At 44.2% G+C, this 13,812-nt stretch overlaps 2 protein-coding genes across 2 annotated transcripts in view; one reads left to right on the top strand and one right to left on the bottom strand.

Annotated features, from left to right (window-relative positions):
- Positions 1–6,061: 6,061 nt before the first annotated feature.
- Positions 6,062–9,299, bottom strand: TBCC (tubulin folding cofactor C). Its single transcript, XM_037405865.1, has one exon. The coding sequence runs from the start codon at positions 9,219–9,221 to the stop codon at positions 8,172–8,174; it is 1,050 nt and encodes a 349-aa protein (XP_037261762.1). The 5' UTR covers positions 9,222–9,299; the 3' UTR covers positions 6,062–8,171.
- Positions 9,300–9,346: 47 nt separating this feature from the next.
- The window catches only part of BICRAL (BRD4 interacting chromatin remodeling complex associated protein like), a 45,924-nt gene continuing 41,458 nt past the window's right edge, over positions 9,347–13,812 (top strand). The window contains exon 1 of the mRNA XM_037405856.1: positions 9,347–9,402. The gene's annotated coding sequence lies outside the window, so the exon portion shown is untranslated. The remainder of the gene's footprint in view (positions 9,403–13,812) is intronic.

Raw genomic sequence — 13,812 nt, 5'->3', positions numbered from 1 at the left:
GCGAACACGTAAGAGGAAAGGAGGAGGGCAATTATCCACCAGGGGCTTTTCTCTCTGCTTGCTGTGAAGCTGATGAAAAGCAGCGTTTCTTGGGAGAGCCTGTTAAATATTTTTGTGCCATAAACCATAGCGCTGAAGTAACATCTCTCCTGGCTTCTCCACAAAATATCCCATAACCATGCAGCACGTGTTACTACATTTCACTGACTCCTCCAGGGCTCAGCAAGGAAACATGAGATTGCAAGGGGTATTTATCTGACAGCCTGAAGTTAATTCTAGAGAAACTAACTTGAAACTATTTCCTTTCTTGCCAGTGATGACAGAGTGAAACTCTAGTTAAAGTGAAAGAGAATTTTTTATCAGGTCTGTGGATTATGAGGATATACAGTGAGGTATGTTCTGCAGTGCAATTAATAGGACAAAAAATAGTAAACCTGCCCACAGCAGAAGTAAGCCTGGTGCTGGCTCTCAGTATGGGAGTGTTCGTGTTCAGGAGCACAGATGATAGACAGTTTGAATACCTGCTACCTTAATAATTTAACATTCAGAGATCCATGATAAATGCAGCAAAACCATGTCATCGTATACACTAGGGCATTTCTTGTTAATTTAGGCATAAAAATAGTGAAACAGAACATGCAGCATATGCTTCAGGGCTCCTTGATCCCTCCAAATTGACTTTTTCTTAAACAAAGGTAACAGGAGGGGTCCTAATAAATCACTCCTAAACAGTTAGTGTTTTCCGGGAGACAATCCGTGATTCACCTGATGCTCAGAGAGGGACACTCAGGTACTAATTAGACCTTTAGGACTTCAGGTGGTACCTTTAAAGCCATCACAGAGAGCAATCAACACGATCAAAACAACCCAGATTTGGAAATCTGCTGTTTAATTAAGTAGTTTCTGTAGTTCAATACCAGCTGGGGACCCACCTATTGAGTTAACTCACCGTGCTTGGAAGCTTTAAAGGGGATTGGTGACAGTAAATCAGTGACACATGCTATACTTTGATGCTTCCTGCAAACAATGAAGGTAATGTTTTTAAAAGTGGGGAGTTAATGCTTCCAGCTTATCCCAGACACTGGCAAGCCCAGTGCAAGCTTCAGCACAAACTGGTCAGCTGAGGGCTGTCTCAAGCTAGGGCAAGCTAAGAGGAGGGTTATGGGGGGATATCAAGAAGTGTTTTGGGGTGCAGACAGTACAAAAAAGAAAACTGGTTTTGCCTGGCATCTGCTTTTCTTACAAATCTTTACCTTGGCTGGGATTTGCCTTTACTTGGGCAAACTTACTACCACTTTCTATCTCAAGTAGAAAATATTGAACTGATCCATAGCAGATAAAAGCTAATTGCTGCAAGAACGTTTCAATTAATGGTCTCCTCAAAGGCTGCCTATTAAACTCAAATGTATAATTCATATGGCATTTTGGAGGAAAAAATGGTAGAATAAAAATTTTAAATTATTATTGATCTCACTATGAATGTATTCAGATTCAAAATACTGTTTAAAAATTGTAATTTCTATGGACAACAATACAATATTGATGTCTTTGCAAAAAGCTATGCTTGCTAATCTAAATATAAGCCACAAATTTACCAGTTAATAAGAAGGAGGAAAAAATGTTTTTAATGCAGACAATACAGTCTGGTATTTGCTATATGGTCTTCTGCTCAGTCCTGGACTAACAATGCTCTTTCTGTCTTCAGGAATACGAGATATAAAAGGCAAATTCTCTTTGTATAGGTATATCCTATGTGCCTAAACTATGGAAGTGCTCTTAATTGGTAAAAAGATTAGTTTCCTGGCCCAGTCTTTCTTTTACACTGCTATGTGATATGAAACAAGTGGCTTACATGGGTTCTTTCTTCTTTTCTTTCCTTAGAAGTGGGGTTAGATTTCACTGCAAGAATGAAGATGGCTGGTTTTACCTACGATAGGAAGTGACTTTGTAGAGATAGGTTTGTTGATGCACTGTAGCTTATGGTTTTGATGCACTTGTAGCTGTGTGGTGTGTATTGGGCCACTCCTGAGGAGCAATGTGGTAAAAAGGTGGTACCACACTGTGTGATTAACGGGGAGAAAAGTCCGATTTATTACTTCCTTCCCCTCCCCTCGTATGTACACAAGTAACTTGGTAGGCTGCTATTTTTGTGGTGTGTGAGGTGACTGCAGGTCCTGAGGCTGGAAACAGGGGCAAGTTGCTAAATTCACTGCTGGGGCTGTTGCACACCCTGGGAAGGGTGATGGGACCCGCTGGACCCTGTGGCTTCTAAACGACGCTGGCTGGGGGACACTGCAGGGTTTTGCACTGGGTAGTTCCCAGCATTTTAGCCACCCTTATCCACAGTGTGGGTAAAGTGTTCAGAAAACACAGGAGGGTTTTGACCCCCCAAGATGCTCATTATGAGTATTTATTTGTATTACTGCAATGCCTAGGGTGTAGTTCTTCACTGCTGAAAGAATAAAGAGTTATAAATAAATGTTTGTCCTTGCAGAAACGGGAAAGAAATATGTTGGGAATTGAAAGAAGATTAGGAAAGGCTCCCAACAGTCATTACTGCTGGAAAACATCTCAGCACAACAGATGGATCCTCAAGTCAGATAAATCAGGTCACGATGTGAATGGAAATGCTGAAATTCTACAAATTGCACAGATTATTTTTGTCTTGCTGTTCGTATCTTTCCTTGTGTGTCATGAAATTGGCTTTTTAGTACAGTACAGGCTATGAGCGCTCTCATGCAGATCCGATGGCTGTAACAACAGCAAAGCTGCGTAGAAAAAAGGTCTCAGTCACAAGAGGTGGGGAGAGTCTGGTGGGAAGTAGGAGGTAAGAGGGCAGAGCTGAGCAGCAAATGGGTGATGCATAAAGGAGGTAAAGAAATGTACTCGTCTGCATAGAGTTCTCAAATCCAACAAGTCTGCCCTCAGATACCACTCTTATGTGCTGGGAGAAATCCACTTGAGAAGAAGTAGGATGTGTTTGAACTGAGGTGGGGGGGAGGAGGATTGTATTTATTCACAAAAACGCCTTCAGCTAAAGAATTTCTAAGTATTTTGTAACACTGAAGCAATTCCAGGTAAAGCCACTGAGATTTGACCCTTGTCTACATACAGCTATTGCTTAAGTAGGAAGAAAGTATTGAAAAGGAAAAAAACCAAACAACTTAATTAAAAAAAAATATCGAAGCCCTCAAAAATATTATGCATAAAAAGTGTGTAAGAAATTCTTATGCATGTATTTCTTACCTGTTTTTTCACACAACAGTTTTGCTAGAGCCCACACCAGAATCTATTTAAATGAAAGCGCGCTGGAGAAAGAGAGAATGCAAACAACTCCATTTTTGTCCCTGGTATTCAGAGAAGCAGGTGCTGGGAAATGCCTGGACTCCAGCGGGAACTGAGTGGGTCAGTCCTGCTTGGGATGGACCTCCGGGTGAGATGGTGGCCTCGCTGGAGGCAGCAGCAAAGGTCTCAGATGCTTCTCTGGAGGCAAGCTTTGGTATGCGCTACGTCTCACAGCCTCAACACTGGCTTTAAAGAATTCTGTAAGGCTGTCAGCTGGAGGAGGGCTGTCCAACCAGGCTGTCTTTCAAAAATGTTTAAAATGAATTTGCTCTCCAGAGTCCCTGTGGAAAATAGTTCCACACCTCAAAGCCCTGCACTGTTTTTATAAACTTTCAGCCAGTTAGCTCTCTATTCAGGGCCAGTTTGCACCTAGTTCATGGTGCTGATGTTTCTGTTATCCTCCTGTCTTCACAACCATGTCCCTGGCAGGCATTTATTTTTCAGCCCCTTCTGATGCCTAGCATAATTAATTTTTTTAGACTATGTGGGTTTTTTTAAAGAAGCTCCTTGTTTATTCTGGTGGCAATGAGATGCAAACCAGAGCTAGAGTTTTTGAGGAGACTTTGTTTGCTTGAGCCTTGCATTGTGCAGGCTACGTGAATCCAGCCACCAGATTGCATTGACAACCACTATGGCTGGAGGCAAAGCGGTGCCGCTGCTGCTTTTAGCTGGCCTGGGGAATTACTGTCCCTGAACACGCTCCTTCAGTGGGCTCCTTTGAACAGTTTTCTCCCATGCATCATGTTTTTAGTCCTCCATCTTGCTACTAGGCAAGGCAGCTTGAAACCAGCTGGTTTTCACAGCAGTTCCGGCTGCTTCTTCCCTCCCTGTAGCACGGCTGTGAGCCTGATGTTACCCGCTGCCGCCTCAGCCACAAAACCTGCTCAGCACAGGCTGGCCCAAACAAAGCACCTCCTCCACTGCGGGTCTCTGGGGAAGGGGATATTTGCAAGCCCTACCTAGCGGGTTAGCCACAAAGCAGTCCTGGCTCCTGGCCTAGAAGAGGCTGCCTGGCATTTTCTTCATGTCAGCAGGGCTTGTCATTCCGAGGGAAGAAGTCAAGCATGGGCCGTGCTCCTTTCTCCACGCTGCTATCGGCAGAGGCTGGGACCGGGCTGGCATTGCATGTCTCCTTGACTCAGGAGAACGGAGAAAGCCTGGCACATCTCCTCAAGCCAGCTGCTTCGTGAACTCTGCCCAGCCCTCCCCATGAGTATTTCTTAGTCGCAAGCTTCAGAAGGGGAATTCAGGAGCCCGGCCACTTACCGCTTGGCAACTCAGGGCTTGTCGTGACACAGCCCTTCGTGTCTTTGAAGGTTTGCTTCAGTGTGATGTATGAGATGCTCCATCAAGTTCCCTAGAGACAAGACAGCACAAACTTCCACACTTGTTGAAACCAGACACTCTCAGTAAAACTGTTTCATTGCTTCCATACTTAATCTTTTTGACCCTTTGAACAAACAAGGCGCTACCTGCAGACAGGAAGCAGTTTTTCTGATGCCTTGTCAGTTGAGGCAAAAAGAAAAGAAACATGATGAAGCTACAAATACTGTGGACTAGACTTTTAGTCTTGGTGTTTAGCATTTACTTTGTAAGTAGTTCCAATGAAATAATCTAGACAATTCTATAGTCTAGACCTGCCAAAATATCCCCAACATCTTATTTCCAAACATTAGTTTGAGTATGTGTCAACATAGGTTTTTTCCATCTAAGAAATACTAAAAAATTAGTGCAAGAAATAGCTGTGAAGTTTTAAATACAGGTTATATACATCTAACTTAAAACAGCTATTTATATATATATACGTATATACTTCTTATCATGGTTTTAAATACTTCTGTAAAAAACTTAATGAGTATGTAATTCTCAATACATCTGAATTATCACTTTTCACTAGATTTGCCTGGAAAATGGATTCTCAAATGAGTAACTATTCTTTTGCAATATTGGCCAATAGTCTCTCACTCAGACGGCACGCAGAATGCTGGGCTGCCTGCACTGGTGCTGCCAGCAGATAATGTTCTGGGATACACAAATGAGTCTGCTAGTGCTTATACTAATTGTGACTTCCATATTTCTACTAAAAAATCATACTATAGTGTTGTTAAAGTAACTAATTAGATAGAAATGCTTAAGTGTTTCTTTCTTCCAGACCTGAAAAAGTTGCAATTTCTGTACTGATAGAACCTATGAATATACTAGCAAACCTTTTCCAGTAACTTGTGTTCACATTCTACATTACAATGAATGGAACATGCTTCTGTTCCAAAACAGTTTTGAATTTCTCCTATTATGAATATATATTAGGAAATGAACATTCAAAAAAGGTGCACGGAAACAGCAGCAGCTCTGTGTGTGTATAGATACAAAGGTATGTATTTAGAACTATAAATAACATCCAAATATTTACCTGACCAAACTCTTCCAGACTTGCTGTTCTCAGACTGAATTTTCTTGTTTCACATCATGCTTGAGCCCAAGATTCAATTACTTGTTTTGTATTACAAAGGTAATGATAAATCTTTAAGGGAAAGTAATTGTCTGGAACTTCTTTAGCAGCCTCCTCTGAAGTCATGTTCCTAACCTATCATTTTGGTTTGACAAAAGTTAAGTACTTGGAGGAAAGAAAACATTAGGGACTGGGGTATCAATAACTGATCTCTGAAAAATGTCACTAAGGAAGCATTTTCAGACTGAAATTGAAGTTTAAATGTCCTTGTTTTGATTAACACTGTTTATTCAAGCAATGCTGCGTGCTATGGACCAACAGCTAATACAGGAACGCACTTACATGCCAGTTTGAAGTGCATCAAGAAGTGCACATCTGTGAGACACAACAGCCTAGTGGTAGTCTCTCCATTTCTAGATTTGCCGATGTCCATCAACATACTTAGAAAATGACAATGTTTATAGCTTTTGGCTAGCAGAACAAAGGCATTTCTGTAGTTCTTACAGGCTGAACCATCTGCAGTCCCAGGACTAGGGGATGCTAAAGGGATTGATTCATCATTACCAGGATACGTGGAGAAGAAAGATTAACTGCAAAATCAAGTTCTGTACTAAGATGGATGTGTTAAAATTAAGATACGCGAGAGCCTCATCTGATCGCATCCCTTTAACAATAGGTATTAAAAATTATGTATGTTAAAGCAAGACTAAGGGTCTTTTCTTTAAATAATTTTATGATGCTGTCAAGGCAAAGAAGAAACAATTCAAAACAAATATATGAAATGCAAAATCCAATTCAGTCAAAAAGTATACATTAACAGAAGTAAACAAAACTGAAAGTTGTGAAGAACATACAAAAATTCCCTTTTCCCCCTCCCCTTTTAAATTAAACATGCTGAAAACAACTTGGATAAAAGGTTTCTCTGGTCAAAACCAGTCAAGACTCAAGTGAAATCTCAAGTACTTCTCGTGGCAATGATGCAGTTATTGACAGTTTAGCTAGTATGCATTTTCTGTTAGAGGCACATATATGATGGTAGGGCCATATAAATATTTTGTAGTTTTAAAATAGAACTCTAAGCTGATTCTTAGGCAAGATAAACCATGCTTTCTTACAAAATATTACAAGCTAAGGAATGGTTTTGGAAGCTTAGAACTACTATGTATACTTGATGTACAGATAGCGGTTGCTTCACCACCACTAACAGGCCATTGTAAAACTACTATTCTGTAAGGCTGCTACTTTTTTTTTCTTTTTCATTTAGCAGGACTGAAGAAATAGGGCTTAACTCACTGTGCACTTTATGCACGACAACATGCAATTTCAGAACTGGAATACAGCACCTCATCTTCCCATTTTACTGACTCCCTCTGTCAACACCGCACTTACGCAGCAGCAGGGTGCTGTAAATAAAGATCATAGAACCACAAAGTCTGTTGTTTGGTAGACAGATAAAATAGCTAGTAGGATGTAACAGAACATCTCTCCCCTGAAGTTTCAGACTGCAGTAGAGCAGTCACATTCTGTAATACTTTGAGCGCTTACTGTACACCTTCAGAAGTATACACAAAGCACTTATTTTATCCATCTCAAGTTAAAAGTGTTTACAGGAGCATCCTTTCACATCTTTTCAGATTGTGAAGGTTTAGTATTTATACAGCCTTTATAGATTTGTTAACTTCAATCAAATATATTAGGAGAGCACTAAATGTTCATTAGGAGACTCCTTTTCCTTCAGACTTCTCACTTGAAATAAAGACAACTTACAAATTTTACCCATATGAACAGAACCCAGCTCACAATTTTATCATAGCCTAGGATTCACCTCAGTCTGCTGAACTGTTCAGTTTACAAACTCCTTTAAACTAACTTTTTGTCCCCATTACCTCATGAGTCCTCTTCTCCCATGCTCCCCATAAGATATAGCGCACTGCTGTCTGCAACTAGAGAACTACAAAAAAATGAGAAGTTTGGTATTTGATCTTTCCATGCCATCTTAGCTTGTACTACTGGCAGGTAATTTCAGGTTCTGCCCAGATGACAGAAAGCAGCAAACCAGTTCTAATAGAGGCTCACTGTCGTTTGCGTATCGGTGCCCCTTCCCCCACCTTGATCTGAAAAACTCAGCAACGAGGTACTGTAGTAATTGGCAAATTCCACAGTGATACATAAAGATTATAGCAGCAACTTGTGTAAGAACAGTAAACTATTATTTGACTGGTATTCTTCAATTAAAAAAATCCAGTCATACACTGTAATTCACAATTTAAATATCGAATAGAATCATTTAATGGCATACTGGGGATGAAGTCCCACAGTTTATGAATCAATACGTTTACACCAGGATTTCTCGCTCTGCGCCGAGCTGCCTCTGCAGTCAGTCCCAGCAACTGACTCTTTCCTGCTCGGGGATCAGGCTCCAGTTGGGCGAAGGCTTGTCAGTTGCCAGCCAGTCAAAGTCATCCACCAGGTTCCAGTTGTTTCTGTTTCTGTCCAGCCCAGAAGACTCGAAATCTCTCTCGATACCAGGGTAGCTCCACGCGTAGGGGGCGAAGAAGACTTTAGTGCAGTCCTCGATTATGGCGCGGCTGGTCACCTGCACGTAGAAGCGGCTGTCGCGGGTGCGATGGGTGCGGAGCTGCTGGCAGGCCAGCACCAGGACACACTCGCTGCAGCCGTCCACCAGCACGGAGGTGGAAACGGGCCCGCAGAGCACGGTGCAGTCCCGGCAGTCCCGCACCCGCAGCGTGTTGGCGTTGCCGCGGAGCCGCACCCGGCAGCCGCGCAGCTCGGACAGCACCACGTCGCGCTGCAGCAGCTCGGTGGGGCCGAGCTCCAGCTCCTGGCCCTGGGCGCCGCTGAACCCGCACAGCGGCGGCCCGCTCGGCTCCCCTTCGGCGGTCCCGGGGCGGGGGGGCGGCGCGGCGGCGGCAGGCCAGGCGGGCTCGGCGGGGCGCGGCTCGCTGCCCGGAGCTGCTTCTTTCTTCAGGGCCCGGAAAGCGAATTTCTTCTTGGGCTGTAGCTGCTGGCGCCGGGCCGCCAGGTCCCCCTGCAGCCGCGCCACGGCCTCCTGCCCTTGCCGCACCTCGTAGGGCGCCAGGAACCGCACGCTCTCGGTCAGCAGCTTCTGCAGCCCTTGCAGGCGGGCGGCCGCCTCCTCCAGCGGCCCCGCCGCCAGCAGCGCCTCCACGGCCTCCCGCTCCCGGGCGAAGGCTGCGACGAAGAACTCGCTCCGCTCCTCCTTCACCACCTGCGCCTCCTTCTTCTGCCGCTGCCGCTCCACGCCCTGCTGCCGCTCCGCTTCCCGCCGCTGCAGCCGCTCCGGCAGCACCGCGACGGCGGCCACCTCGGGCTGCAGGGGAGCCACGAAGGCGGCCGGCGCCCGCAGCTGCTCGCCGGGCACCGCCGCCTCTCCCGCTGCCTCCATCTTGCCTCCTCGCTTCCCCTCCGGTCACTAAGCGGCCCGCTGATTGGCTGCCAGCAGCCCCGGTTGCGTCGCCGCCGCCGATTGGCGGGCTGGGGGGCTGCAGCGGGAGGGGAGGAAAGGAGGGCCGGAGGGAGGGGTCTCCTGTGGTTTTAAAGGGGCCGGCGCCTCTCCGCGGGATGGGGTGAGTGCTGGCGGCAGGTGCCGCGCGCCGCGTTAGCCCGCTTCCCAAATTAGCAGCCGCCCTGTAAATAACCCCCCGCCCTCCCCGCCGTGCGCGTCCGCGCGTAAGTCCCTGCTCCTTCTTCCCCCAGGCCGCGCCGGCAGTTGGGCCGTTGGTCCTGAGGGCGGCCCCGGCACCTCGCGGCCCGTCCTACAGGCGGCGGAGCCAGAGCCGGGCCGGGGGCGCCGTCTCCCCGCCGCGGGGCTTGGGGCAGGGCGGCTCCGCGGCGGGGCCCGGGCGGGGCGGGCGGCTACCTCAGGCGGGCTGCGGGTGGCGGTTCTCCGCCCGCCGTTAAAAATACGGGCGGGCCGCGCGGGCCCTGCCTCAGCCGGGCGTGTCTGCCGTGGGCGCCGGCTGCCCGCCCCGTGGCCCGGCGTGGTGCCCGCTGCCCCCGGGCCGGGTGGGCGCGGGGCTGCGGCCGCCTGCGGGGCCGGTGCCTTCGGCAGGCTCTGTAAGCGCGGGGCTCCCGTGAGCCTGCCCTGCCGCTGTCCTCTTCCGCGGTGGTGAAAAGGGCTGTCGGTACCCGCGGGCAGCTGCGGAGGTGCTGCCAGGCGGGCTGGGTTGAGATGACGGGTTGATTTATTGTTTCCTTCCAGAAGAGGGTTCAGTTCTTGAGGGAAGAGGCGACAGCAGTGCCAGACGGTGGCTGTGCCCGGGAGAGGTCTGTGTGGGGAATCCGCAGAGGCCCATGTGGAAGCATGACAAGGAAGGCTTGCTTTACATGTTTTAAGTTTTTTTTAATTTGAGATGTGTTCTAAGTAAATCTACAGCAGGAACTAGAAATGAAGTACACTTGGCTACAGAGCAGAAAAGTGACTGCTCTTCTGATGTATTTTTTTGTGAAGAGCTTTTCTATTCCATGGAACATTAATTTTTGCAAAGGAAGTTAACACAAAGCACTCCTTTTAGAAACACAGGAAAATAAATTTAAATTCCTGTCCAGTTCTAAGAATACCATTTCCCTTCCCTCGGCATTTCAGTTACCTATAATAAGTTAACACAGGACCTAAAACTATCCATTGAAACCAAAAGGTGGTAAACCCAAAGTAGACATTCTGAATTTACCGTTCTCTATTTGGTGATAGCGTGAGTATTCTGTGTAATGTTCCTGTCTGAAAGCATGGATTGTTACACTACTTCAGGTGAGCCTTTGAAAGTAGCCATTGTTTTCTGTTTCCTGGGAAATACGGTTTAATTTCTGTGTTAAGACATAACATCGTTCGAGGGTAGGAAGTACCTGAACCTTATATATAATCATGCCAGCCCAATTAGGATGACAGAAGAAAGGCAGTGAAATGCCTTTAATCCTTGTAACACATAAAAGACTTGCACTAAACCACATAATATTCTCTCCTTATAGCTGTTACAATATAAAATTGGGGGATTTCAAGGGATTGTTGTACAACAGTAGTATGCCAGAGTAGGTTAGGTGCAGGGCAGCAGGATGGATGGGTAACGTTACGCTCTATCTGCAATGTTAATGTATCCAGAATTTTGCTTCTACAACATCAGATTTTGAGTCTTAAAAATTAAAACCTCTTACCTTGTAGAAAGGGAGAATGCTTCATCGTGAAAAAGGAGCAATACCTTGAAATAGTCTTGCTTGATTTCTTTTTCCCTACCAATGTGTTTAAATGAGGCATTTAGTAAGTCTTAGGCAATTTTGCTAATAAATAGCCAAGTCCACTCCTGCAGTAATTGCAGTAATGGTACGTTAGGCAGGAATATGATGCAATTATTTCACTGTAAGAAATAAATAAATCCTTATTTCCTTCTTGTTTCATAGAAAGATTCATTTTATATAGCATGCTTTTTTGCCTTACGCTCCCACTATGAGTGTAGGTAATACAGATAGTAACAGTGAGTGCTTATCCCATGCATGAGAATATTGACAGAAACAGGCTTTTGCTGCTTTGCAGTATGCACAAATGTTATCAAAATATGGCTTTGGTATTGTTATACAGATGTGACCTGGCAGATGTACTGCAGTGGGTAAAACAACTTTATGTATGAAAAGATTACAAAAAAATACTAGTGTGCACAGCTCAAAATATATGTTAAATATTTTATGCTGCAGTATAATGGTAACTTTTTATTGCGTTTGGGCACTTAGAAAGCTAGGTGTTCTAAATTGTTTTTTCTAGAGGTGGTTGGAGGTTTAAGTTAGAAGCAAAGTAACCCCAGATACAAGAAGCTGAAGTGTATGACCATAATGAAAAACTAAAAAGGGAGAAGTAAAATTCTTCCAACTCTCTCATTTTGATGTTCCAAAATTGCTTTCCACACTTACAATCTGAGGTTTTGGTATAATTGATACTGGTGTGTGTATATATATATATATATTGTGATAATACAAAGACTGACAATTTTCTTCCTGAATTTGCTGGCAGCAACTTCTGTGTTTCAAAGCTGCCTAGTGTGCTCCATTATAAGCCATACAGAATGGAAGACTTAAAATATCCCAAGCAGTAACCACCTGGATAAAATGTAAGCCTTCTAGCTCAGGCTTGGACTCATTTTGGTAAGCTGCAACAAGTAGTTTAGCTGTTTGAGGATATTCGATAGAAGTAAGGTATATAGTTCTGCCCGTGCTATAATTTTTTTCTGTTCCCCGTCCCCCCTGGCCCAGACGTGCTTTAGTTCCTCTCTGGGTTTAAAGCAGATAGCAGTCATTTCAGTAAGACCTTTTGCTGGTTGCTTGGACTGTGCAGTGTCATTTGTTTTATGTGAAGTCGCAGGTTGCACTTGCTTACTTGGATCTAGTGCTGTGAAACTCCGAAACATAAGCTCTGTTTATTGCTTTTGAATGCTATCTACCTAAAACATTTTGTACTGACTTAAACTAGCTCAACAGCATTAACTCAGCTTTTTGAGGTGAGATGTATTGCATAATTCAGGTGAAGCTTCAAGATCCTGTCTCATTCCATCATTATTTTAATAAGAGTGGGCAGTAGAAGTGAGATCCACAGAAGCAACTGGCTGTCTGGCCTCGCAGTAGTGGATTGTTAAACCCGAGGTTCCTGGGCTTGTGGAAGTCAAGAACCTCATAGTTGTGGTGTGATCTCAAAATGTAGATTTGCACTCTCTAAAGCAAAGGAAGGAAGTAAATACAGTTATTCCTTATTGTTGGTACATATTCCCAACACTGACATTTTGTATTCCAAAGCGTGTAATGTATGTACATTGGACCGTTGCACACAAAAATGCTATTTTGTCTTTTAGGTGTGTCTTCAAGAAAAGCAGCAATCCATGTCTCTTGTGTGGAGCTCTTATCTGATAGATGTGATCTCTGCCAGTTAGACTGAGTTTCTCCAGGAGAGATTAGCAAATGAATGTAATTACTTCTGGCTACAAAGTAGGTACTTCAGTGGCTTGCACAAGCATTGTATTCTACAGCTGGCTTTAGTAAGCGCTCTTTGAACTCCTCTGGCACGGTGATCAGGCAGTACAGATGCAAGCTGTATTACAGTTCATTTAAGGTACTGTAGACTGTACATTTTTCACGGTGGAATGGGGTTTCAGTAAAACTGACTGTCAAGTCACTATCTCTGTTCTTTTCTTGGGAAAAAAGTAAATTCCTTTAAGTTTGGCATACTGATTGTTTTTAAAAAAGCTTTTTGGACTAAAATGTTGTGCTTTATCTATTTGGCCATATGGAAAGGCAAGACAATGTAAAATATGTGTGTTTTTTAATTACTAATTAGAGAGTTAGAGCTAAAACTATAAAACTTACTTGGTGCATCTTAATTGCTCTGAGTAATGCAAAAGCTTTGAAATGCAATCCTTGGGAATGCTTAAGTTACTAATTATATTCCAACCAGTCAAGGTTCACTTGTTTTGAAACCAGTGTGAGCTGGTCCTTTCCGAGGACCTGGTATTTCCAGTGACAAAGATGGAGAAACAAATTTATTTCTATGAAAATGAGTTACTCTCCAAAACCAAGGACAGACTTCAAAGCATAACATTTTATGACAAGAGGCGCTTCAAGATTAATAAAGCAAGGCCCACATATACCACACACAAAAGCTCAAGAGTGGAAGTGCACTTAGGTTTAGCTCAGGTCTAGCTGCTAACTGGTATTTAGAATCCTAACTTGCTAATTGACATTAAGTTAAATTCCAAAGACCAGTATGTAAGCTACAGATGCTGTCTTATGGACTCTCCCTTTGAGGTACTTATTCTATTAGTTCTAGAATTCCTAAGAGATTTTTTCAGTGCCTTTAGACTTCAGGTGCTTTTACCAATTTTAAGGCATTTCAGGAAACCATGTTTGGTTATTGGACTAGCCAGTTCAATGGATCACCTAGGTTCAACAGTATATCAAAGTTTTCAGTTTTGGAATTGTGAATCTTAATTGCAAACATATTAAAT

Source organism: Falco rusticolus, chromosome 12, assembly GCF_015220075.1.
Source record: "Falco rusticolus isolate bFalRus1 chromosome 12, bFalRus1.pri, whole genome shotgun sequence".
Classification (NCBI taxonomy): Eukaryota; Metazoa; Chordata; class Aves; order Falconiformes; family Falconidae; genus Falco; species Falco rusticolus.
This window is presented reverse-complemented; position numbering and strand designations above follow the sequence as displayed.

Excerpts from the sequence above, each read along its gene's own strand:
- TBCC (XM_037405865.1), bottom strand. The coding sequence starts at position 9,221 with ATGGAGGCAGCGGGAGAGGCGGCGGTGCCCGGCGAGCAGCTGCGGGCG.